Here is a 27,830-nt window from a genome sequence, read left to right as displayed (position 1 = left end):
ACTCTGCGTTCCTTTGAAGATAAAGATTAAGTCTTACTCTTCATTGATCCTTAGCCGTTATCACAGTAATCGACCTCGTTCTTCTCAATGCACGCTTTTATTGTCTTTACAAAATTTCAGGTTAATGAGTTCCTTCAGTATCATCAAGAAGAGAAGTTCTTGATCCCAAGGGACCCAACTTATGCCTGAAGTCCCCGTAGTGGAACTGAAGTTTGCCCTGATGGGATAACCATGACTCAGAGCTAATGTGACCCAATGGTAACCACACCTCCAAGCCCTGGACTCCTCGCGGGGAGCCATCCCTGCTCCTCAGGGGCTCAGCTCCCACTCTTTCTTTTTCACTTGAGAACGGTTGATGCCGCACTAGTGTACCTATAGCCCAAGGAGAGAAACTGGCCCATTTAAGATTAGCATGGCACTTGCAGAAAGTCCCCAGTCAAACGTGCATCTACAGCACGTTCAAAACCACTGGGACCATGCACATAATCTACAGCCAAGCAAGAACCAGTTCTGCTGTCTCCGTCTGCTGTTCTAATTCATCGAAGCCAAGTTCCCCAGGCCTCAATGTGAAAACAAGCACCTTTTCGTGCTTCTCACTCATGGGCCTTAATACAATGATGAAGATACAAAGATAAGACATGGCCCCTGCGCTTTAGAAGCTTCAAATACTAGAGAAACAGAACAAAAAAGAGAGAATGACAATATTGGGTGATAAATAATGTGGAAAAGATAAGAATAAGATCTATAATAACATATGGGAGGGCCAGCAATCCAAACGTGGGGGATCAGAGAAGACTCCCAGGAGAGACACGAAGCCTGTCTTTGGACTTCATTTATGGACAGACATAGGCTGCAAGAAGGGAGCGGCCGGTGGCCCACGGGAGGGGGGCAGTGTGTGCGCAAGGCACAAGGCCGCCGGGGGCGCCGTGGGTCTGGAGGAAGAGGAACAGACGGAGCTAAGAGATTTAGGAGAGACTCTTGGCAGGTCTTGGGTATTTATCTACACATAGGGAGATGGTAATTTGTACACGCAGAAAGGCCTTTGCTTAGAAGCTCGAAGACATCTTTTAAGAAGGCTGACATTTCAAATCTTTTCCCATCACCCTTAATATTTACCTGAAGTAGGGAGGTCTTTTGATTCTATACTCATCTAATTTCAAAAAGTGTATTTCCCGTATATTTTTTCCATCATTCCAAAAATATTTACAGAGCACCTCCCATACCCAGACTAGACTATACCGACCGTGCCAGATTCTGAGTGAATAAAGGCCTTTGGGGCACCTGCCGAATAGTGGAAGAAAGAATAAAGCAAAAACAACAAAAAACAAGAATCAGTAAACAAATGACTACAAAATGCCAGGTGCTAGAAGGCAACAAATGATATGGTGGCACACTTCTTCAGCTAAAACAGTAAGGAAAGGTCTCACAGGCAAGGGGACATTCTGGAGTCTACAGAATGACACAGTAAAATCACAGAAAGAGCTGGGAGAAGAACAATGCAGGCAAAGGGGACAGCCTGTGCACTGGTTGAAGGCTGGGGGTGGGGAGAAACGGTATCCTATAGGAATTTTAAAAAGGCCCATGTGGCTGGAGCCTGATGAACGAGGGGATGGAGGGAGGAGGAACAGTGAGGAGGTAAGCAAGGGCTATGGCAGTCTTGCAGGACCTTGTGAGCAAAGAGAAGAAACTGAAACTTGGATTTCATTCCAAGTGCAATGCAGGGAGCCTGGGTGGCTCAGTGGGTTAGGCATCTGACTTCAGCGCAGGTCATGATCTCACGGTTCATGAGTTCAAGTCCCTACCACCCTGAACGCGCCCGATCTCATCTGATCTCGGAAGCTAAGCAGGGTCGGGCCTGTTTAGTACTTGGATGGGAGTTCAAGTCCCACATCAAGTGAACTCATGCCCCCCTTCTCGTGAGCTCCAGCCCTGCTTCGGGTGAACACGAGCCCCACTTTGGGTGAACACAAGCCCCACTTCCCGTGAACATGAGCCCCACTTTGGGTGAGTCCTGTTTCTCTCTTTCTCTCTCTCCCTGTCTCTCTCTCTCTCTCTCTGCCCCTCACTCACTTGTGCCCTCTCTCTCTCTCTCTCTCTCTCAAAAACAAAATCAAAACAAAATACAATGCAAAGCCAGTGAAATAAAGCAGTGGAATAATATCCAATTTAGATTCATAAAAATTATCATATATCATACTTGACTCCTCCCTCCCCAAACTTCACCAGAATGATAGCAGATTAGAGGTTACCATATTTTTAGAAGCTGGAGACCAAATACAGATGTGGCAACTGAATTAGCAAAGTAGAGGAAGCTAAAACTAAGTGATTGCCGAAAGGAATAACAAATCAGTGAGCTAATCCACACTGTAGACCCCCAATAGGCTTCTGTAACAGGAACAGGGTAAGGCAGGTACTGAGGCTCAGGCTGAAAACAAGCAGCTTGGGTGAAAGCTTGTATACAGCATGGTTGAGTTCCTGCACAATCTTCTTAACCTCATGCAGTCATTTGGTGATCCTTTCCTAACCAGAAATTTATTAGGTGTAAAACTGAATGAGAGAAGCTCAGGAGATTCCAGGACATGAGGCACAGTAGAAGGTGGGGTAGTGAGATGAACAGGAAAAAGAAGGGCTCTGTAAGTGTTGCATGGGAAGCAGGAAGATCCCAGTTTCCTCCCCAATCCTGCTCTCAGAAGGCCAACAGCCAAGGGTTTCTCTCTCTGGAGAAACTGACCTATAAATATGGGTATTTGGGGGTTTCCCAACAGAAAGAGAGCTTATCACCTAACCACCTAAATCAAGTACCTGCTAATAAGCCCCATCTCTGTATGCAGTTTCCAATCAGATTTGTGTATCTCCCTTGTAGGTTTTGCGAACCTTAGAGATTAATGTTTTGCCTACACTCACTTAAAAAGAGAGTCCAAAGAATTAAAATAACTTTTATTAGCATCATAGTAAATCTGCCTCTGCCCTCTTGTAAGTATGAACAGAAAACCAAATTTTCATTAGACCATTAAAACACTCAGAAAATAGAGACAATGCAAGGAATAGACGAAAATGTTGAAAATTAAGTGTATCATAAACATCCTAAAATTTATAAGAGAATTACTGCATATATAAAACAAGAACAGAATGCTGTTTTAAAAAATAATCATAACAATCAGACCATAATAGACCATAATAATCAGAGTTCTATATATTGCAGTAAATAAAACTTATTAATTTTACTATTCAAATAAAAAAATCAGAGAGAAGAAGAAAGCTAGTGAATTAAAAATCCAATAGAAGAGCTAGATTAAAAACTAAAGAAATTTTCAAGTTAGCAAAACAAAAATACAAAGATACTAGGAGAGAAAAGATGAGAAAATTGGAGGATCAGTCCAACTAATAGGAGTCCCAGAAGAGAACAGAGAAAAGAGATGGGAGAAATGTGGGAAGAGACATGCAGGAAACAATGTCCAGAATTGAAGGACATGACTCTAGCTTCTAGGGCCCCTAATTGTCCAATATAATCAATGACAAAAGATTCTCACTAATGCATACAGTTGTGAAATTCAGAATGTCAGGAATAAAGAAAAGATCTTAAGAGCTGCCAGGAAAAAAAATATATATGAGAGGGTCAGGAATCAAAATGGCATCAGTCTTGTACAAAGAAATCCTGGATGCTAGAAGATATTTGGAGGAATGCTTTCTGAGGGAAAATGATTATCAACCTAAAATTTTATATCCAGCCAAACTATCAGACAAGTTTAAGGAATTAAAAAGGACATTTCCAAATAGGGCAGAATGCACTCAAAAAACTTCCTCCCGTGCACTCTTTCTTAGGAACGTACTGAAAGATGTCCTTTGGCAAAACTAGGGAGAAGGGATAAGAAAGAGGAAGAGGAAACAAGATTCAATGCAGGCAGAGGCCAAAGTCATTCCTAGAATGATGAGAAAGGAAGTCGCAGTGCAAGGTGGGGCAGCAAAGCTACACAACAACCAGTCTGGATTAGAAGAGAATGATGAAGGGTGTCAAGCAGAACATCTCTGGGAAAAACAGAAGTGATAGAGTGTTTGAAAGTGTGTTTGGAAAAAAGTCTTGAAATGTATGTGATAAAGAATTTGGCAAAAATTAGTGACAGGCCCATAGAAAACTAAGCATATGAATAAAAAGTCAATTATTAACTCTGGTAAAAAAAAAAAAAAGAAAGCAAACAAAAAGGAAAGGAAACAATTATAAAATACTACCTAGCTCAGCAATGAATGTTTACATAATCATAATATATCATATCAGTATCACAATATAAACATTAGCAATTGAATCAAACAAGAATTTGTAATATAATTATAGAGAGAATGGATGGAAGGGGAGTGAGAAAGAGTTACAGGAGAGCCAAATCCTCAACCACTATAACAGGAAGTCAATAACAAGGTCTAAAATTGATGAACCAAAGATAAAGGTATATGCATATTATTTTAAAATATGGAGTATCACATAAGAACCACTGAAAGGATTGAATTGATCACCAATGGGGAGTAGGGTCAAAGAACTGCTATTACTTTGTAATAAGCCATTAGGTTACTATTTGATTTAGATGTACGCATGCATTAGTTTAATAAAAGTTTTAATTTTTCAAAATAGCAATAATTGGAAATGGCATGTTGAACTTGACCTCTTCATCTTTGCAGGGCTGTTTCATCCTCGCTTTCCAGGCCCAGAAAGCCTTTCCTGGCTTCCCCTTCCCAACTTCAGGCTAGATGTCCCACTGTGTGCACCCATGGCACCCAGAATTTCCCATATGATACACCTTTTCATATGTGACCTTTTGTTTGCTAAATTGCCTCTTTCTGTGTCTGTATTGTGAGTTCCTTAAGGAAAGAGACTGCATCTATGCTGTTCCCCACTGCAACTCCAGGGCACAACATATGACCAGAGAGAAAATGAACATGTTTACCTTTTGCTGTGTCCACAAAGTCTCTTCTAGTACTAGAAATAAACTGATTTGCTATCGCCTTCCTAACCTCTTCCTTTGTAGCAGCGATTTTCCAAGGGAGGTGGCTCTTTATTGATGCTGTTGATTGGCCCTGAGGCAACGTCCAGAGAAAGAAATCCTATTAATACAAACACAATTTTCAAGAAAAGCGATATAGGTTCACCTAATGGAATGAAGATTATGTGTGTTTGTGGGTATATATTCTTCTGGGTCCTCTACACCCACTTACCACACTGCAGTGTGTGCAGAGTCCAAAGAGTGTGCCTCCAACCAGAAATCTCCAGCTGAGACCAGAGGAGAGACCCACGTGAGTTCTTGACCTGGCTTTAAATGCCCAAGGAGCAGACAGTCTCAGGCTTCAAGAGACACCCTGCCTCCCATGCAGAGTTCTCAGAAGCAGCCTGTAAGAGGGGGAGGGCAGGCGCTCTCTCCTCTTTGCCCCCAAAGAGATTTTATGATTATGAAACTTGAAGCCTCCAGCACCTCTTTCCATCTACCCACTCTCATGGCCTTGCTTCCTATTTCCTTGAGAAAACTGAAGCCATCTGATGAGAACCTCCAAACACCGCCCGGCACGTCACCACATCTGCACTCATTACGCTGTGATGGGAGACCACTGTGTTTAGCCTACTCTGGCACGTGACCCTCCCCCCCCCCCCCAATTCTCACTTGTCTCTTGCAACTTCCATTTCTCCCTCTCTTTGGGGACATGGCTGTCCAAGCTTGCCTTCATTTCTCTTATCTTAAAAACGCCCCCTTCACTCTACTTCCCTTCTAGTTACTTAGATATTTCCCAATTTCCCTTCGCAGGAAACCCCCCAAAATAATTACATACATTGACCGTCCCCAAATTTGTCTTTTACGTGTCTTTTAATCTTCAGGGTCCCTCTCCATCCCCTTCTTTCCCTTATAATCTATTGAAGAAACCAAGCCATTTGATGTGGAGAGATTCCCACGCTCTGGATTTTGTTGAATGCATACTCATTGTGCAGTTTAACAAGTTCCTCTGTCCCCTGTATTTCCTACAATTGGCAGAGACTGACTTACTCTCAGGATAGATCCCTCTGACGAGACTGCAAGTGGTATGTGACAAGGAGGATTACAACATATAGTTGTTTCTCTTTGTGTGAGGTTACCAGCTGTTGATGCTCAATGCCTAGATTAATGGATGAAAGGGGGTGATAGTCTATCAGTAAGCTAGAATATGTTTATAACGAGACATTTTCCCTCATCTACCATTTAGCTTACCAGGGGCATAGTTCATATAGGGAAGGCACGGGGTGGGGGAGCTTGATCGTTTTCCTTCCATCAGTTTCTAAAAGAATGAATTGATCTCTTATCATCCTCTTAAAGTGGCCCCATTTTTTTTAACAGAACTCACAGATTTAAGCATATTTGATGTGTCTCAATCTATTGCATATGTTATCCTTATTGAAGCTCAAATTACCTTTGAGCCTGTGGGCACCTCTTTAATTTTGATATAGCTCTAGTCTTTTTTTTTTTTTTTCTTTCTATGTAGTTCCAGACTCATCTTGCACATTTCCCACCCCAGATCTGGACTCGGCCAGTTCTCCCAGGAGCCCTCTGTCTCACACTGATCAAGCATTCTTCTAACCACAACTACTCCTGTCAAGGCAACCCATGAACTCCATTCCATGCATGCCAACGACCAAGTCTATCCTCGACTTCCTTGACCTTGACAGTGATCAGTCCTTTTTCCTTCATTTTCTTCACTTGGTTTTCAGCACAACACGCTCTGTTGGGCTTTCTCCTTCACAACTGACTGCCCCTTCTCAGTCCATTTTGCTGCTTCTTCCACTGACTGCTTGTTAGTGAAATGCCCCAAGACTCAGTCCTTGAACCTCTTCTCTTTTCTAGCTTGATCATCTCATCCAGTCTCATTTGTTTCAAATACATAGGATGACTCCCATTTATCTTTGGCTTAGACCCTCTCCCTCAACACAGATCCCTATGGTCCAACGTCCTTCTTCTGTCGATCTCCAGTTGGAAGCTTGCTAGGACACTTCTAATTTCACATTCCCACAACCGAACCCCTGAGCGTCCCCCTGAGTCTTGAATATTCTACCTTTCAGTTAATGGCCACTCTATCCTTGCCACTGTCTCAATCTAAATCCCTGGAGTCATTCTTGGTGCATCTCTTTGCTTCACACCCCACATTCTTTGCATCAGGAAACCTTATTTACCTATGAAATATATTTAGAAGCAGACCAGTTCTTCCAATCACACATAACACCCTAGTCTGAGCCATCATCGTTTATCTCCTGGATTATTGCAGTAGCCTCTTAGCCAGTATCTCGGCTTCCACCTTTACTCTCTTATAGTCTACTCTTGGCCAGGGCGACCTGTTAAAGCATAATCATGTGACCCCCTCTTCTCAAAACTCAGCAGCGGCTCCTCCTTATTTCAGAGTAATAGTTATACTCTGCAATGGCCTATAGGACTCTACACAATTTACAACCCCCCCACACACATCTACCCCTCACCCCCTTCCAACGCACCTCCCCTTTGTTTTCTGTCCTCACTTCCTTCTTCTCTCCAGCTGCCTGGATTGCCTTGAATTCCTGAACATCAGCCACGCTCCTGCCTCAAGGCTTTGCCTTTGAAAGGGTGAGAGGTTCTCACCCGAGATTTCAGCATGACTTTTTCTCTCACCTCCCTCAAATCTCAATTTGCATGTCACCGTCTAAATGACACCTCCCTAAATTACCCCCACATAAAATTGCAAACCCTTCCCCCACCACTCCACTCTGGAGCCGCCTTACCCTGATCAATTTTTTCCCCATAGAATTATCACTTTCTAAACTTTTATGGTGCATTACAGTTTGCCTGAGTGTTATACTTATCATCAGCTGTCCGTCTCCCCCTACTAAAATGTAAGCTCCATGAAGACAGGGTTTTTTTCTCATTTTCTTCACTGCTACATCCCAGACCTGGAAGAGTGCCTGACATATGAGGCACTCGGGAAATATTCGTTGCTTAAATGAATGAATAAAAGGTGGCACATATAACCATCCACTGCCTGAGGTCTTTGCCCTGCCAGTCATTGCTAAACCCAGGTAAACTGGTTTTTTCCAATATCCTGAATGGGAACTGCAGTCACCCTTGACCTCCGGTGGGACACTCCATAGATAGCAGAGATACTTTACACGGTGATGGATCTCTCTTGTATCTCTTTCCCAGGCATTGATGATACCACCTCCTTCAGGCTTTCCTCTGGGGCTGCTCCTTGGTCTCCATTTACGGCTTCTTTCTTTGACCTGCACCTCAAACCTGGGGATTCCCCAGGGCTTCATCAGCCGGACGTATCTTTATGCTCCACACGTTCATCCTCGTAATACTAGTCACTCTGACGCATCACTATACACATGCAAGCCTTGCCCGCAAAAGGGGCCAGCGACAGAAACGGCTGCAGGGTCCTGTGATCACTAGTCAAGCCCTGACCCACCTCCAGCCCGTGTTCTGCCTGACTGCCCACACCCGGATGCATCACAATTGCTGCCAATATATCATCGGGCCCCTGTTTCCCACCACGGTTTCCTTGAAGGAGCTCCAACCCACCAATCTGTATTTTAACTCCCAGGGCAATCGCTTTTGCGGCAGATCCTCTCTGTTGGCAGAGAGGGAGCACCTTGCCAGTCTCATCCTAGTTCAGGTCCTGAGCCACAGTCGCAACTGTTCAACAGAAACAAATAAATGGCAGATAGAGAGGCCTCCGCAGAGTAAATAATGCAGCACACCCTCATTCAGGTCGATTGGAAGAGACTTGATGGCTGGAGGGGCTACGCCCGGTGTGAAACCTCATTGGTTGAAAGCGTACAGGGCAGTCGCCCCCACTACAGCTCATTGGCTCCGAGTGCCCAGGACCACCTACCGCTCTAGCTCTCATTGGCTGGGAGCCTTCAATAACACCTAAAGAAAACAAATGCTTTGTGTGTGTATATATGTATACATACACAGTATAATATTGTAACTGACTGCTTTACATTAATTTTAAAATCTTAAGGCAAATATTTAAGAGGTAAATTCATTATAATGAATGGGTTCCAGGAGGAAATGGGGTGTTAAATGGGATGTGTGTATGTCCTGATGATTCCCAAGTCTACATCTATAGCTCACCTCTTCCACACGAACCCCAGACCGATACATTCAACTGCCTATTGGACATATTTTCAACCAACGTGTCTTCAACCGAGTTCACATTTCCCCTATGCCCTTTCCCACCCAACCTGGTCCTCACCCATGCCTGCTCAGTAAACAGCAGGAGTGTCCACTCAGCCATGCAACTCAAAACCAGAAACATCATCCTTCATTCTTTCCCCTTCCTTGCCATTTATATTCTTTCAGTCATCAAATCCTACCCTTTCCACCACCTTATTACCTAATGAATACATCCCGGGGGGTACCATTCCGGGGGGCATCCAAATAAATGAAACTCTTTACTACAACTGAGCATTGCCTTTTATGGTGGGAGAAGGGTACCCAGTGCCCAGAAGACAGAGGGAGGGTCAGTTACTTCCACCTATGGGAGAAGGGAATTAGAGATAGCTCTCTTTAAGCTGAGCCTTGGTGAATGTATGAATGTCCTTGGTGGACAGGAGAAGGGATTATAGGCAGAGTAAACAAAATGACAAAAGATCTGGCAGTTTGAGGATGCATAATACGAAACACAAATGTTTGCGAGTGCCAGTTGATAGCACTATTGACAATAGGCAAAAGGTAGAAACAGCCCAATGTCCAGCAATGGCTAAATGAATGAAGAAACTGTGGTATACACATACAATAGAATACTATTCAACCATAAAAGGGAACCATAAAAAGGAATGAAGTACCGATTGATGCTACAACGCGGATGAACCTTGAAAGCATTACACGAAATGAAGAAGCCAGATGTGAAAGGTCACATGTTCTCTGTTTCCCAATAAAAAGTATCCAGAATACGTCATCCACAGAGATAGAAAGTAGATTGTTACTTACCAGAGGCTAGGGAAGAGGGAAACAGGAAGTAATTTTATTTGTTTTTAATGTTTATGTATTTTAAGAGAGAGAAAGAGCACAAGCGGGAGAGGGGCAGAGAGAGAGAGAGAGAGAGAGAGAGAGAGAGAGACGGGGGGCAGAGAGAATCCCAAGCAGGCTCCAGACTGCCAGCGCAGAGTCTGATAACAGGGCTTGATCTCACGAACTGTAAGATCATGACCTGACCCGAAATCAAGAACCAGACGCTTAACCGACCTAACCACCCAGGCGCCCCAGGAATTAATTTCTTAAAGGGTAGGGGGTTTCCTTTTGAGACGATGAAAATGTTTTGGAATAAGATAAAGGTGGTAGTTGCAGGACATTATGAATGTATTGTCAATGAATTGTTCATTTTTAAAAAGTTAATGGTATGCCCTGTGAATTTCGTTTCAATTAAAAAACATTTTTTTTAATTAAAACAATTTTTTTTCAAGGTTTATTCATCTTTGAGAGACAGAAAGAGACAGAGTGCAAGCAGTAGAGAGGCAGAGAGAGAGGAAGACACAGGGTCTGAAGCAGGCTCCAGGCTCTGAGCTGTCAGCACAGAGCCTGACGCGGGGCTCGAAGTCATGAACCGTAAGATCATGACCTGAGCTAAAGTCAGACGCTCAACCAACTAAGCCACCCAGACATCCCTAAATTTTAAAAAATGTTTTGAAAACTTGGAAAGATAAGGGAGAAGGAGTTATAAATGAGAGAAGGTGGGGGAAAAAATAGTATAAGAAGGACCATGACTGTAGATGAGGATCTTTGGAAATATTCAAACTCTTGTTCTTATGGAGTACTGATACAGCATTAAATTCAACAGTTATGTAGATATCATCTTACTTGACTGGGGCGAGGTATTTGGCTCCTGACTCCTCTTGAAGTCCCGGTTTTGATCCAGTCTTCTTTAGAACATGATTTCCAAACATACTCATCGTTGTACTGTGTCTGATTGGGAATAGGGTCACTAAGAGAATAGGTATATCCTAGTCTTCTGATACCCTTTCGACTACAAGAAAAGATAGCGAAAATCAGAATAAGGGATTAAATGCCAAATCACACAGCAATGCACAGGTCAAATAATTTTCCTTATTACATTTTTTTTTTTTTTAAAGATTGGCTCAAGGAAGACTTGATGCCAGAAAGAATTTAATTTCCAGATTCCCTTGAAAGGAAACAATCCCATATCTTAGGACGGCTCTTCACAAAAGTACTGGAGGCCTAAAATGGAATTTAAAAGAACAATCTGAAATTCATTAATTTTTTTAATTAAAAATACTTCTTAAAGAGCTAGGTACTCTCCTGTATAAATAACACTTCAATGTAATCAAATACTTGTTGAAGAAATGTTTCTCTCTATGCATGTATTCCTTCTGGTTAATAAAAGGAAGGTAGGTAAGAACGGGACATCACTGGTCTGCAAGGCTGTAGTGAAACCAAGCATCCAGCATTTGTACTCACAGTTCAAGAAGAGGGTCCACCAGCTATCATGTTCCCTAGATGGACATACACAACACCTATTAAATATTTTTGCCGAAATACCCAGCTTGAATTAGATGAAGTCTTTGGTATATTAGATTATAGGAAATGCATAAAAAGAGGAATATTTTAGGGGCGCCTGGGTGGCGCAGTCGGTTAAGCGTCCGACTTCAGCCAGGTCACGATCTCGCGGTCCGTGAGTTCGAGCCCCGCGTCGGGCTCTGGGCTGATGGCTCAGAGCCTGGAGCCTGTTTCCGATTCTGTGTCTCCCTCTCTCTCTGCCCCTCCCCCATTCATGCTCTGTCTCTCTCTGTCCCACAAATAAATAAACGTTGAAAAAAAAAATTAAAAAAAAAAAAAGAGGAATATTTTAAATAACACAGTGGAGATGAAATCAGAAAAATCCAGAATTCTCAGGAAAAAAAAAATGAAATTCTCGGAAAAAAAAAAGAAAGGAACCTATAGATTAAACGAGGCAAAAAACATAATAACCAAGTGCAATGTGTAGAACTTATTTGAATTTAATTTCTAACCAACTTGTTTTTTTTTTTTTTAATTGTGAGACATCAGGGGGAAATTTGATTGCTGATTGGCCATTTGATATTAAGGAATTATTTTTTAGCCGACACAATGGTATTGTAGCATATGATTTTATTATTATTTTTTAATGTTTTATTTTATTTTTGAGAGAGAGAGAGAGAAAGCGGGGGAGGGGCAGAGAGAGAGGGAGACACAGAATCCGAAGCAGACTCCAGGCTCCGAGCCGTCGGCACAGAGCCCGACGCGGGGCTCGATCTCACGGACCACGAGGTCATGACCTGAGCCGAAGTCAGATAGTTAACCGACTGACCCACCCCGGCGCCCCTATATCGTAGCATACTTTTAAAGAGTCCTTATCTTTTGGAGATACATAGGAATAATACTTAGAATTAGAATGATAGAATGCCTGGAATTTGCTTCAACATTATCCAGTGGGAAGGCTGGGTGGAAGGTATTGTCTGGGTATTGATTATTGTAGCTGGATACTGGCTGGGGATTCGTTGTATGTTCTTTTGTGTACGTCTAAAATGTCTCATATTGGCTTTTTAAAAAAAGAAGACTGGGGGCGCCTGGGTGGCGCAGTCGGTTAAAGCGTCCGACTTCAGCCAGGTCACGATCTCGCGGTCCGTGAGTTCGAGCCCCGCGTCGGGCTCTGGGCAGATGGCTCAGAGCCTGGAGCCTGTTTCCGATTCTGTGTCTCCCTCTCTCTCTGCCCCTCCCCCGTTCATGCTCCGTCTCTCTCTGTCCCAAAAATAAATAAAAAAAAACGTTGAAGAAAAAAAAAATTAAAAAAAAAAAAAAAGAAGACTGGGTTAGATTCAGGTACTATCTATAAGAAACCAAACGTCTGGGAAGTGGGATACATCTGAATGATGAACCAGTTTACTAGTTATTCGGATGGGTGGGCTCAGGTAGGACTGTGGTCCTAATGAAGTAATCAAAGGCATGACGATTTTCCAAAGGCAACACAGCACAATCGGCTTGAAAGGAATTGATTTTCAGATCTCCACCTCCCAGTGTAATCTTCCTTAACGTGTCTCTGCCTGAAAGCAAACCCGCGTCGCTACCCAAGTGCTTCTGTCCCACACCTTTCTCTCTCCCCTAGGTCATGGCAGGATCTTAGGGAGGTTCGGTAGGCCTCTGGGTCTAAGCCTCCAACAGTGAGAGGGGTGTGGTTCCAAGGAAGCCACCTTGTAATCCAAGTTCCATGCCCTTACCTTGGGCTCACGAGGATTTCTGAAGGGGTGGAGGTTGGGGGTGCTCTAACCAGGGCAAATGCTCTGTGGGGGGGGGGTGTTCTGGTTTTAGGTACATTGTGCCCTGCTTTGGCTAAGAGCAGTGTCTAGCTTCTCATTTCCTAATAATTACAAAACGTTCGTCCCTTTGGGGAGAAGCCTCTGAGGAGAGAGCAGAGAATATAGAATGCTTTGAATGGTTCTTCTCCCCACCTATTTAAACATTTTTTTTTCAGGTTTTAAAAAAAAAAAATCCCGAAGACATGTCATTAGCTAGAAAGAAAAGCATCTCTGAGCAGGGGAAGCAGGACAGGGTGGTGATGCTGATTCTTTTAAACACAACTGGAATCTTTTCTGAGACTACCAAATTTTTAAGGATGCACTGGGTAACTCTGGCACATAAAAATGTTGTCACGTTTTCCTTCAGATTTCCATCATTCAATAAGGTGCTCCAGTCTTGTTTTTTTCTAAGCCAAACATGCGATGAAATATTTAATCCAGTCCAGCCAGTCCTCGTCTCATTCTACATTGTAAAATATTTAACGATACACGGAAATATAGGCTGGCTGGCCAGACCAATTAATTTTCAGCATATAGAACTTTCTCCTTCATTAAATGCATAGTGGATGTTTGATTTGTATCTATAGGAGAAGATGAATGTTAGCTGAATCTATTGTGGCGATCATTTCACAACGTATGGAAGCCAAGCCATCACCCGTGGTGTGCCGCACGGGTTCAATTTATACAGTGATGTGTGTTCATTATTCCTCAATAGAACTGGAAAAAATATTAAACAAGTTCCTTCCATGTGAAAGAGTAACTGATGTGATTTAATAGCCATTTGTTAAGACATAGACTTTCAGGATACTTAGAAAATGAGATGGGGAAAAACTCAGTAACTGGAAGACATATCATCTAATCATTTGCTTTCAATAAACTCCAAGGAGTTCCCAGCCAGGTTGTCAGCTGCTCAATCGTTAACAAAAATCACCTTGTCATTTCTGGCACTTAACTCAGAGAGAGTTCAAAGTCTTGAATGGCAGCGCCACACCCAACTCCTTTCGTTCACGGCTACTTATTCACGTGAACAAGACTGGTTAACATTAGCATCTATAAATTGAAAAATAAACAGCAGAAGCAGAAAAAAAAAAATGGATGCTGAATGCAGTCTCACTCCCAAAATAGTAACACTTCAAACAGGATACGTAAACTAATTGCAAACAGAACAGTCACGTTTATCTCGTTAAGATACAATTCCAAAAAATTTCCTTCTTGTGTTTAGTGACTATTAACACCGGTAAAGTATTTATTGCTTTGAGCCATCGTGTACTAAAAATAATTGTTATAACTCAGTACTCAGGGTCACATAATATGTTTAAAAATTAATTTCAATTAATATACTAAAATAGTTTCAAAGAAGCATAATGGGGCGATCAATAAATTGCTTTCAAACACAAAATATATGATAGCAGGGTAAAATTCTACGGAGGAAGTGGAGAGGAATAAAAGTTCAAGAAGCAAAAGGAATGAAATAAATTGTCTACTGTCTGGTGTATTTTTTAAAAAGATCATAGAAAGTATCAATTTGCTAAGGTGTTTAGATTACTCATTGGCTATATTTTTTAATGACTTAATAGTTTTATCTTAAAATGTCAATGTCTAGGATGGGCTATACATTTTATCTTCTTCAATTATTTTAATTTACGATGAAAACTTTCCTGTGAACTTTAAAAATATGCGAATTTGAAGACCACTGACCTAGACTCCATTAGTACCCATTTGTTTTTTGGCTCTTATCCCAAATGTTTCTTCCTCAGACAACTGTTACTGTCTGGGAAGCTGGCATGATCATTACCGTCAGATGATAAATCTCCCAGTTAGGGGACATAATGTAACTCAGTGGGATAGCCACTGAGGAGTCTTACAGCCCTGTAGTTTGTGAAAGTCTATCAGAGATTACCCTGGGGGGTGGGAATGAATGAAAAATTTTGAGTTACTTCTCCGTGCTGGTCACCGTACTAGTGTTTTCTTCTGTCATCAGAACCACCACCTGAGGCAGGAATCATTATTCCTACTTTGCCAACCATAAAGCTGGGCCACAGCTTGTCACCTGCCGAAGGTAGCAGAGATAAGAAGGGGTAGAGCAAAGAGCGGAGGTCAGAGCCCGTTTCTGCCTGACTCCTCAGCCGTGGTCTTGCCCACGATCCATTTGACTTCTCAGCAACTTGAACTTGTAAGGTGCCAGGATCCTCTTTATTGGAAACAATTCACAGAGTAAACACAGGCCGGTGAAGCGTCTCCATGCTGGTTTCCCACCCACCCGGGATGCAATGAACGGTAACGAGGCTTTCCCGATCCCGCTCTCACTCACCCACCAATGAGTTTAAAGAGGCAGCCGGCGGACAGAAATTCCCACCCCGCACAATTCAGGTGGAAATGGGAGACGCTGAAAGGCCACTTAGGAAGCAGTGAGTGGAGGAGTGAAGGTAAGGGTGAGTGGGTCACGGCCTTCCAGCTTCCAAGATGAGTGTTGATGATCAAGCGCTAACAATTCTTCATTCATCCAGTTACTGAATCGTCATTGCCTACTACATACCAGGTAATGAATGCAATGCCTGATCCGTGTTTTTGAGTAGCACAATTCTGTTAACCTACACACTGGCTCTATTGCCCTGACCCGCAGTGACTTTATGAAGGATCCACGTGTCTCTCTCCTTAGTTTTCCTGTAGGAGGTCTGGATATGGTCCGAAGGGGGGAAAGCCTGTCTGGTGCTTGGAGGAGCGCTGTGCACGCAACAGGTTCTACCTGAGTGCACCTTTCTAAACCTTCTCTGATGACTGCTTTCTGTTGGTTTGGGACTCCGAATAATAGAACACAGGTGAACAGACGAAGGTGAGTCCATCAACCTGACACAAATCGGGATCTACCGAATTAAAGCAGGCACCGCTCCCGTCTTGGACGTGAATGCAGTCCTCGTTGTGGTCGCGTAGGAATCCCAGGTGGCCTCGCCTGGCAAAGGGATGACAAAACGGTTTGAAATGTGGCAAACCTGAATACTTCCATCATGTGCCGTCTTCATAATTAAAATAATTTTTCAGGAGAAAAAAATTGGGGATAGTAATTTAAAGTCTAAAGGAATAGGGGCGCCTGGGTGGCTCAGTCGGTTAAGCATCCGACCTCGGCTCAGGTCATGATCTCACGGCCCGTGAGTTCGAGCCCCGCGTCAGGCTCTGTGCTGACCGCTCAGAGCCTGCAGCCTGTTTCGGATTCTGTGTCTCCCTCTCTCTCTCCCCCTCCCCTGTTCATGCTCTGTCTCTCTCTGTCTCAAAAATAAATAAACGTTGAGAAAAAAAAAGAATTTAAGCAATGCGTAAAAATATAAAACAGAAAGTTCGATGGAAGTTCCATCCCCTTAAGATGCCCACTGTGACTTTAGTGACCAACTTCTCATGAACCCTATTAGATAAACCTATATGCACACGAAATGATTTTGCACAAAGGGGCTCACCTCCGGTTTTATTCTGGGTGCCTTCCCCGTGCTCCCTCCTCCTCCTCAGCCCTCCTCCCAGACCATGTTAACAATCGTGCTGGTTTCTTTCCACGCTTTTACGTCTGCTGATACAATGATACAGAGATTTATATATGCATATATAAGGACGTTGACATATTGGGTTTTAGTTTCCACCATCTTGTTTTACCAAACTGGGCTCATAATACACAAAGTGTCCTTTTCTTCTGTCTGTCACTGAACAGTGTCATCTGGGGCAGCTCTGATGCGTTCTGTGCAGGATTCTGCAGCATGCGTGATATTTCAATCTGCATAAGCAGGTGGATTCAACAAGAGAGGGAGCATAGCTGGAGGAGACCAGCCCAAAGGCTAAATAAAGCCTGGGGCACACCAATGTCAAGAGGTTGGGGAAGACTGAGAAAAGCAGTCAGTGAGGGCAGAGGACATCAGGGGCCACAGGAAGGAGGGCTTTCCACGAGGCGGTGGGGGAGGGATCGCCTATGGCAACTGCTGTCGGCTGGGTCCAGACGACTGAGGATAGAGAATTAACCATCAGGCACCTGCTAGCAACAGGCTTTGACTGCCCCAGCCTCCCACTGTCCACAAAGCACCACGACCTTTCTTGGGAATACAGATTTTAAATTTAACTCCGACATTTTCTCATTCTTCCTATCTAGGCAATTAACCTGGTTACATCTCACTAGAACCTGGGTCCAAAGGGTCCCCTTTACTATTTGAATAACCTGCTGTCCGGGGTCTAGGGCCTCACCGCAGGAACCCTGTAGCCACCTAACTGCCTGTGTATCTTCCCACTCCTGTATCCCGAATACAATCGCTGTGCTTTTCTCAAATACGTCTGCAGTTTCCAAATAGCTTTACAATCTATACGCACCGCCTGGCCTGTAGGGCCCTGACGGAACATTTCATTCGTGCTGCCTCTATACTTCTGTTTCCTCTCCCATCTCCTAGGCAGGTCTTGTTTCTAATTTAACAGGCCCTTTGGGGGAGCCAGGCAGCTGGACCCGCTCCTCCGTGACTGTTTCCCACTGCCCTCCCACGGGTTGAGACTCCCCTCCGCCCACTCCCCCGGATCTCACAAAAGCCCGAGCCCCGCAGGCTACGCTCTGTGCCTCCGTTTACACACACGCTGCGGGTGTGCGCGCCCCGAGCCCACGCGCCTCCGAGAAATGACGTCATGCTCTGACACCGGCTCGTTAGTGGGAGTCACTTCATGCTTCGAAGCATTTTGTTCCAACTGCGGCATTAAATGTTCTTTGTTCAGGGAGTTCCAAGTATGGACAAGTAAGTGGGAAGAAATTGGGAGGCAGTGCGGCTCTTAAAAGAAACCTCCATGGAACCTGATTTGAACTTCGGAGTGTGACGCTTGCAGGGCTCAGGAAGGATCCTCTCTGCACAGAGCCCACGCACCATTTCCCCCTCTTTTTCCTAAAGCAAACAACACTGACCCAGGCCAGACCAATTTCCTGTTAAGCCCAAATATACCTCAAACACCCTGACAACACAGCGCCGGGGTAACATCTCCCAACTGATCACACGGGCAGGCCAGAACACCTCTGGCTGCCGCTGTCTGCGGCCTTTCCTCTTTCTGAGGACAGGCTGGGTGCTGGCCGCCTTCTGTCGCCAAGATCCTATTCTGGGAGGCATCGGGGGCAGGAGAGGCCATGCCTGGCTGCCTCTAGGACCTGAGACCGAGCGGAACCCCCACTCCCTAACGCTAATCCGCCTGGATGACCAACATGATGAGATGTGCACTCAATTTCCAGGACATCTTTCTTCAATTCTTTTTGTCTAACAGTTTTCCGTACTAAAAGTCTCTAGGTCAGGTCTGCGTCGACGCTTTTTATTTCCATTGACAAAGCTCCTGGAAATAAAATGCTATTAGAATTAACCCTCTTTGTTAACAGCAGCAGTAACTTAAAAATCTATAATCCGAATGTTCTAAAAACGTCTTTGCAAGCCATGTGCCACTGCTTTCTTTTACGCTTATTCTTGCTAAGTATCCCAGTGTCTTTCCCTCTCTGTGTCCACCCGTCCCATGATTCTGTCTTCCTCTTTCTACCTCTCTCATTTTCTGTTCATCCTACAGGCAAGGCTTGAGCCCCTCCCATGGACCATGGAGACCACAGGCTCTAGGCCACAGAGACCCTGTCCTGGCCTTGGGGAGCTCACAGGTGAGGAGAGGAAAGAGAAAATAGCCAACGAGCACTTTAAGTGGGGTGCTGTGCTGTGTGCCGTGGGAGCCCCCAGGAAGGCGCAGTTCTTTCTGGTTGGATGAGAGAAGGGGCATCGAGGGTGGATCCGGGAGAGACTTCATAGAACAGGTGGCATCTGAGCCGGGACTTAAAGCAGGGGTTTGACCGTGATTACAGGAGGACGCGGAGGGAAGCATTCTTCAGAGAAAGCAGCGCGAGGTATGAAAAGTCTGAAGCGGCCCGATGTGAGTGAAGCAGGGGAAGAAATGGTCAACGCCAGGCCAGCGAGGCCTTGTTTGCCTTGCTGCCCCCTTGAACTCACCACCCCTGGAGGTATTCACAATGACGAAAATGCATTAGGAGGTTTTGAAAACAGTATAAAACAGTAACGAACATGTGCGTATTCTGTTACGCTTTACAAAGTGTTTCCACGGGTGGAATCTTGTTTCATCCTTACCATAGCCTGCTGGGTGGGCAAGTATGAACAGTACCTGGTGATTCAACGTTTTCCTAGTTGTCGGGAGGATTAAAGGGGAGGGTAAATTCAAGCATTTAACGTAGGCTGAACAGAGACCCAAAAGATAGGTCCACGTCCTAACCCCCAGAACCCGCGAGTGGTACCACATAAGGGTAAAGGGCCTTTGCAGGTGCAGTTAAGGATCTTGGGATGAGGAGATCGTGCTGGATTATCAGTGGGCCCCAAGTGCAATTTCATCATCCTTATGGGAGGCAGAGGGAGACTCGACCCGGAAGAGGCGGGGATGTGACCGTGGAGGCGCACGCCGCGGTGATGAGGCCACGAATCGAGAATGCCACCAGCTCCCAGAAACACAAGAAGCAAGGAAGGCTTCTGCCCCAGAGCTACCGGCGCAGCACAGCCCTTGATTTGGTGCTTCGGGCCTCCAGAATAAATCTCCTTGGTTTCAAGCCACCAGTTCCTGGTTATTTATGGCAGTCCCTCAAAGTGATGCAGCACTTACAAGCCCACATAGAGTAATAGTTCAACAGCAAGTAGTCCGTGGCAGTCATTGTCAACCTCTCATCTTATTTTTGGACCAAAGCCAGGCAGTGTGACACATCAGTCCCCCACCTTTTGGAGCGTGACACTTTTAGCAGTGGAAGATCGAGTGGCACAGAGTGCCCGTTAGAGCCCCAAGACTGGGCATGAAGAATGAAACTCACCCACAGGAAGGGGAACTTGGGGGGCAGAATCAATGAGCCCCGGTGATCAAACTGAGGTGTCAGCCAAGCCGCCCTCCCATGTACCGTGGGCAGCTGGCACCCTCCTAACTGAGCCTGCAAAGTCGAGTGGACAAGGAGTGTAATTTTCTACGTGTTAGATCAAGGCCCTTCTGTGACACCCAAATGAACTATCCGGTAGACAGTTGCATACTTTGGTTTGAAAATTAGGGGGAACACTGGAGTGAGAGGTAAGATTAGAAAGCCGGTGGGGCATTTCTGTAGACTTGAAGCCCTTGGCAGGACACGGCCACGACAGAGGATGTGAACCAAGGAGGAGAGAATCTTGGAGGATTCCCACATTCCCCAGACTGGAAGGGGGAGGGGAGACAGCGAAAGAAACCAAGAGGAGTGACTAGAAAGAGAGATTCAAAAGGAATGCGGTTCCTGTCTCTCTCTCTTTTTTTTTTTTTTTTTGCCTTGTCATCATATAGAAACAGAATGTTCTCAATATGTTTTTTACAGGTTAAGTATTTTCATTTTCCGTCCTTAATTTACAAAGGGATGAATGGAATGGAATGAAAATACGCATTTCATTCATTCTGGTGGGTCTACGATTCCAGGGAATGCGCCATTGAACAGTTCCCACTGCTCTGTAGCCACTGTGGAACCGCAATTACCCAGCGAGGCGGCTGCGGTGGGTTATTATTGCCATGAAAAAGGCCAGGATGCGGCTGAATACCTGGGAATCACTCTCCCTCCACTGACACAGAGGCGGGCTTTGTAAACCTGCTGCATTTGCACGCACAATTAGCATTAAAAGGTCTACCCGGGTTCATGCGGAATCGCTTTGAAAGAAAAATCAGCAAAGGTCGCGGAGAAGTGGCAGCTAAACGCCCAGGTGCCAGCCTGGCTACGACCACGCAGGGGTAAGGTGCCTCTGCACATCTACTTGCGGGGTCCTTTCCCTGCCTTCGGGCACCTCCCCGCGTTCTGTGCACTTCCCCACATCCTGCACGGGGGTCAGGTCTCCGCTGGGTCCGCTGTCTTCAGAGCGTCCGACCTCCGTTCCTTCTTTGTCTTTGACTTTGGGATCCTGGAAAGGCACTATTCCTTCTTTTTGCTGTCCCCTCCTAGGCACTTTGGGGGGGTGTTTGAAAGCACCTGAAAGGTTTAGGGAGAGGTTTGGCAGAAACGGGACCAAGGGCTGTAAAAGGGCAAGATCATGAACATCTCATTCTCTCTGACTCCCAGACTCTCCATGAAGTGAGTCCCACCCGTAAGAGGGAGGCAGACACCCCTGCAGACCAAAGCAGCCTTTGCTCGGTGTACCCCATTCCCAGGGAAAAGCCTCCCCCCCCTCCCCTACAGGCAGGGTCCGCAGCCTTACTTGGCTGAATCTGGTGGCCTCCTTGAAAGGGGCACGCAGCCTCCAGCCCAGGCGGTGCCATTCTTGCTGGAAAGAGGCCACCGCGACGCCCTCTGCTCCAGCTGGACTGGGTGCTGTGGGTGGAGCGAGGCTGCATTGTGACGCGTCGCCATGGAGACATGGGTCACTTCCTGCAGCTCAGCTGGGGGCCGACAGGTGCTGGAGGGAGGCTGGGCTCTTCATCAGCAGGGCCAGGGCACCGGGTGGGGAAAGCAAGGAGATGTGTTTCCAGTAATGTGGCTACTTACTTTTGTGTATTTGTATAGTTCTCGCAATGAGCTTTCCTGAGCATGGTCTTATTTGGGGAGTGGAGCAAAAAGAGGAGTAAGCTGAAGATTTTCAACTGCAAATTTTCTTTTTTTAAGTTTTTAATTTTTTGTTAGTTTATTTATTTTTGAGAGAGAGACAGAGACAGAGCATGAGCGGGGGAGGGGCAGAGAGAGAGGGAGACACAGAATCCGAAGCAGGCTCCAGGCTCTGAGCTGTCAGCACAGAGCCCGCCCGACACGGGGCTTGAACCCATGAACTGGGAGATCACGACCTGAGCCCAAGTCTGATGCTCAACCAACTGAGCCACCCAGGCGCCCCAACTGCAAATTTTCATCCACGCATGAACGTATCCTCATGTTCTTGGCAACCACCTTGGTAGTTTGACACATAGTAGGGGCTTAGTAAAACTGAATGCCTCCAGGCTAGGACACAGCTATTAGCCACCTGGCTGCAAAGAAAAGACAGGAAGTGCACATTGGAGACTGTTGGCAACATATTTAGAAGGCAATCTACAACAATCCCTTCTCTGCAAAGGGGTTATTCAAAAGTCAGACCTCTGTTGGCGGTGATATCTACAAAAAGGGAAATTATCAAAGGACACAGAAAAAGCATCAAAGTAAGCATCCCAAGTGCATATGCGAGGTATTGCTTAAAAATCAAGATCCCAAGTAGAATTTTCGGAGAGGATTCCTATCCGTTTTGCATTCCTAATGCATTTTACACTTTCAAATTTTACATCAATGAATGGTGGTGGGAACACATAGAAGGTATATGTTATTAAAAGGAATGAGTCTAAATTAGGATTTAGTAGTGGCATCTAAATGAAGAAAATAACACCCAATAACAGATTACTGTCTGAAAATGGCAGAGTTAATTAGCATAGCATAATTTAAGAAAAATATATTTTTTTTAAACAGAGCAGGGAGTCTATAGAATTTTGAAAGTGAATTCGTATTAATATCTTACATTTGTCTCATCTTAGGCAAGCTGTGAAATTGTGGCCTACGCACCGAATCAAGAGCTGGAAGAAATCTTTGCACTTTCTACCTGGGGGGCTTTGGGATCAAGCAGATTCTTCTCTGAGCCCCAGTTTATCTGTAAAATGAGTATAGCAGTACCTACCTCACTGGGATGGAAAGATGAGTAACTCCAACAATAATTTATAAGTTCTAAAGCCGTGTAAACCTAAGGTACTGCTCTTTTGTCTCACTGCTATTCTGAGCTGCCTTCTTTTTTGGTCTTGCGTTTCTGCTTCAGAATGGATTTTTGGTACAAGTCCATTTTATCGCGAGCAGTATAGCACTATTCCTGCCCTTGAATTCGGGTTGCTTGAGGTAACCCCTTTCAATGATTAAGTTGATTCTTTTTTCCTTGGCCTCTTTCCCTTCACAAACACGGACTGTGCACTGAAAATGAGCTGGAGGGTGACATTAAGGGGCCCTGGATACCATGGGAGCTTAGGGAGCTTGTCCTAGAACTGGAAATGCCTGAGCTGGGTTCTCAGCTCAATGGGAGACAGGAGACGTGAGAGGGAGGAGAGCTGCCACAAGGGGGAGAAGGGGCCCAGGAGGCAGGGGACAGCGTGGGATTGTCACACAGTAAAGAGTGAAGGGAGAGCTAAGAGACACTGGAGCACAAGGCCCTGTAGGCCTTCTACAGTTTTCCGTCATGAATTTATTGTTCTTCTTAGCTTGCACACCTGTCTTCTTTTATAAAACTGGATGCCCCTTGAAAGCAAGGGCTTCGGGAGTGCCTGGGTGGCTCAGTCGGTTAAACGTCTGACGGTTTGTGAGTTCAAGCCTGGCATCAGGATCAGTGCTGGGAGCCTGGAACCTGCTTGGGATTCTGTGTCTCCCTCTCTCTCTGCCCCTCCCCCGCTTTTGCTCTCTGTCTCTCAAAAATAAATATTTTTTAAAAATTTAAAAAAAGAAAAAGAAAGAAGGCAAGGGCTGTGCTTGGGCTCCCCCCCGCCCCCCCGAAACATGAGAAGAATTCACTGGAGTTAAGTTAAAGCAACAGGGTGAAGAGATCAGATCAGAAGTTTACATAAATCCTGAAGAAGAGGGAAGATTATCCATATCACCTACCAGAATAAGTTCATCATTCGGAAATTAAGACATCCAGGTTACTAATATGCCTTTTACAGAGTTTCAAATTGATCTAAAACAATATTATATTGAATGGGTTAAATGTTACACGGTTGTTTCCAATTCAAATTATTATAATGAATTTCTTTCTGTGCACGCATGAGCGCGCACACACACACACACACACACACACACAGAGGAACCTGCTGTTAAAGCAGCGGAGAGACGGGTGGGTGGCAGAGGGAGGGGACAGCAAGTATAGAACACCCAGCTTTGGGCTGTGAAGGAGAAGGAAGTCTCCAGCTGGAGGAGAGGGAGTGTGTCAGGTGGACAGTTAACGTTCCAACGAGAGATGAGTAACCAAGTTCACGGGCCATGGGTAAGAAGCGGGGAGAGAGATGGCACTTGCCGCTGTGGAGAGAGCGCATGGGGCTCAGACCTGGAGAAGATGTCTATGCCCCTCCTCGGACTGAGCGTGCCCACCTACAGCAGGGCATCTTGCGAGAACACGGATTCTGAGTAAGTCAGTAGGGCGGGGCCTGAGGTTCTGCTTTTCTAACAAGACCCCCGGATGATTCATAAAGTTTGAGATGGGCAGAGCTAGAGCCGAGTCCTAAACCCAGCAGACTCTGCATCACCCAGGAGCTTGTTAGAAATGCAGACCAGGGCGCCGGGGTGGCTCAGTTGGTTAAGCTTCCTTCCGACTCTTGGTTTCAGCTCAGGTCATGATCTCACGGGTCTGTGAGACGGAGCCCCGAGTTGGGCTCCATGCTCATAGTTTGGAGCCTGCTTGGGATTCTCTCCCTCTCCCCTTGCCCCTCGCTCCCCCACCCCCCACAAGCATCAGCGTGTCCAGTGCACATGAGCTTCTCTCTCTCTCTCTCTCTCAAAATAAATACATAAACTGAAAAAAAAAAGAAATTAAAACATGTAGACCTCCTGAATGAGTCCACAGCTTGACAAGACCTCCAAGAGATTCCCAGGCACATTCAAGTTTGAGAAGCTCTGCTCCAGGAAACGTGACAGCGGTCACAGCGGTGTCTCCTGAACAAGACAGACGATGGGAAATAGTTGATGGGAGAATTCAAAGAGCAAGCCAGCAAAGGATGTGTAAAAGATTTGACAGGGGGCTGCTTCCAAAAGCCCAGGAGAGGTCACAGATGATCTCCAGTGTTACCCAAGTACTTTGGATATGGATACACTGAGTGAAGTTCCTCCCCCGGGTTGATATATTTGGGCAAAACTCTTTCTGTTATGTAGTTTGCAATGCTTTTAGTCAAGGGTCTTCATGTTAAAAAAAAGAAAGAAGAAAAGAGACTAAAGTGGCTGAGTAGCTCAGTGGGTTAAATGTTTGACTCTTGATTTCAGCTCAGGTCATGATCTCATGGTTCATGAGTTTGAGCCCCGAGTTGGGCTCTGCACTAACAGCCTACTTGGGATTCTCTCTCTCTCTCTCTCTCTCTCTCTCTCTCTCTGCCCCTCCTTCACTTGTGCTCTCTCTCTCTCTCAAAATAAGTAAGTAAACTTTAAAAAAAAAAGAATATTGCTTTTGCTCCTTTGTTTTAGCTTATCGATTAACTCATAAAACATTTTCTCAATGTCTGTGATGGAGTCTATATGATTCAGGTTCTCAAAAGAAAAAAACCAATAGAATGTGTGTGTGTGTGTGTGTGCACGCGCACGTGTGGATAGAGAAAGAGATTTATTTTAAGGAATTGGCTCACAGAGCTGTGCAGCCTAACAAGTCCAAAATCTGCAAAGGAAGCTGGCAGGTGGGTGGCCCAGGGCAGAGCCCATGTTGCCATTCAAGTTTGAAGGCCACCTGTGCAGACCCCTCTCTTGCTCAAGGGAGGTCAGTCTTTTGTTCCACTCAGGACTTCCACTGATGGGAGAGCCCCACTGACATTGTAGAGGGCATTCTGCTTTACTTAAAGTCCACCGATTTCAATGTTGGTCTCATCAAAAATACTTAACTAGAAATATCCAGAATAATGTTCAGACCAAATATCTGGACACCATGGCCCAGCCAAATTGACACATAAAATTAGCCCTCACTGACCTAGATCTTTCTGAAGTCTACTTAATTCATATCTGTCACTCAGAGGGGGTGTTGTTAAGCGGTCGAGAATGATAGCTATCACTTTATTGAAAGATCCAGAAAAGAAAATTCTATAATGTTCTCGATTTTATTCAGACAGTCCAACCTAATGGAGCAGATTCTAAACTCTGCTTCTAATGTGCCACTCAACAAACTTACTGACATTTTATTCACATAGAGCCAGAGCAGCGATTTCAGACTGTTGATTCTATCAAAACCTTGTCAGTCCAGTGTGGACGTCACCTCCCTCCTGGGCCAGCTCTGCTGTCCCTGATTCTTGTGTTTTCCTCTCCTCTGAACTCTGAAGAGGTTAAGTGGGCCAGGCCAGTCATTGGGTAATTACTAATGCTCCACACTGTCAGTCCTTTCAAGTGTATTCAAGTAGTGAATATCAAGTGTGAACACTCCTTTTAAATCTGTTATACCAGCATTTACCCATCCAAATGAATGTTCTCTTCTTCAAAGTAATAATTCATTCTAATGACACTGCCATTGCTTAAAGCATTTTTGAAATTCTTTAGAAACTCCCTTCAGAACTAGATGCAATATTCTTTTGAATTTCTTAAATAGGGGCATAACTTGGCTCTTTGAAGATAGATTGGGATTTGAAACAGTAAAAAGGCATCCACATTTGAGCTGATAATTAAGGTAGGCAATCAAGTTGGGCAATATTATCCTTTAGCCAAAAATCAACTATAACCATGAGGTAATGAGAAAAAAAACCTCCCTCCTTCTGTAGATAATGTCTGGATTTGCATTCTTGTTGGAATAAATTAATAGCCTCCAAGGTGACTCTTGTTCTGAGAGCTTCAACAAATCAATCACTTGGATAAATCAATCCTCACATATTTATTTTAAAACTCGATTTTACAGTTTTATGTCATTAGTTTCACTCCGGAAACTGGATTCTAAGTGTTTTAGACATTCCCTTTTTTGAACGTCTCTCATAGCACTCATTTTATTATTCTTCTTAGTTTGCACACCTGTCTTTTTAAAAAAATTTTTGTTTTTTTAATTTGATTTTTGAGAGAGAGAGAGAGAGAGTGAGGGAGGGAGGGGCAGAGAGAGGGAGACACAGAATCCGAACCAGGCTGCAGGCTCTGAGCTGTCAGCACAGAGCCTGATGAGGGGCTCTAACCCATGAACTGTGAGATCATGACCTGAGCCGAAGTCAGACGTTTAATCCACTGAGCCACCCAAGCGCCCCACACACCTGTCTTCTTTTATAAGACTGGACGCTCCTTGAAAGCAAGGGCTGAACTTTATATACCAGCACCCACCTCAGTGCACCGCAGAGTAGGCACTCGATCATATGTGTTGCATGCGTGAACTGAATGAATGGATGACTGAATGAATGGATGAATTGCTTAGATCGTTGTTGTCCTATAGACTAGGATCGATCTTAAACAGTTAAAATATCTGAATATGGCTGCACTTATACCCAGATTGAAGCCTCTTTTGCCCAGAAAGATCTGTTCCAATACACTTTTCACCAATTTAAAGGCTGCCCGACATTACTTCGTTGTGACATTTGCTAATAAATACATTAGCACAGTGTATATCCCCTTAGAAGCAGTTCATGAAACTTTGCTGAGTGAATAAGGACCGAGTGAATGCATCCAATAAAAACCGCTTTTAATTCAATGAAAACACTGTTTTTAATTATAAAAGAAATCTTCCAGATTTCTAGTCCATTCCTGGAGTGATTACTGATGGTTTTTCTCAATTCAGCTACTTTAAAAAAAAAATCTTTGTCGATTTTTGTGAATAGAGTTTCTATTTCCTTCGGGAAACATTTA

General features: G+C 44.6%; 1 protein-coding gene across 1 annotated transcript in view; it reads right to left on the bottom strand.

Moving 5' to 3' along the window:
- TEX26 (testis expressed 26) overlaps positions 1-19,997 on the bottom strand; it is a 29,244-nt gene extending 9,247 nt beyond the window's left edge. The window contains exons 1-4 of the mRNA XM_047073687.1: positions 19,949-19,997; positions 16,175-16,256; positions 10,836-11,001; positions 4,935-5,091 (exon numbers count right to left, since the gene is read on the bottom strand). Of these exons, the coding sequence (XP_046929643.1) occupies positions 4,935-5,091; positions 10,836-11,001; positions 16,175-16,256; positions 19,949-19,997 (454 nt within the window). The remainder of the gene's footprint in view (positions 1-4,934; positions 5,092-10,835; positions 11,002-16,174; positions 16,257-19,948) is intronic.
- Between the last annotated feature and the right edge of the window lie 7,833 nt (positions 19,998-27,830).

Source organism: Lynx rufus, unplaced genomic scaffold (assembly GCF_022079265.1).
Source record: "Lynx rufus isolate CCGP_SWC_20201006 ecotype Redwood Valley unplaced genomic scaffold, mLynRuf1.p SCAF_1, whole genome shotgun sequence".
NCBI lineage: Eukaryota > Metazoa > Chordata > Mammalia > Carnivora > Felidae > Lynx > Lynx rufus.
This window is presented reverse-complemented; position numbering and strand designations above follow the sequence as displayed.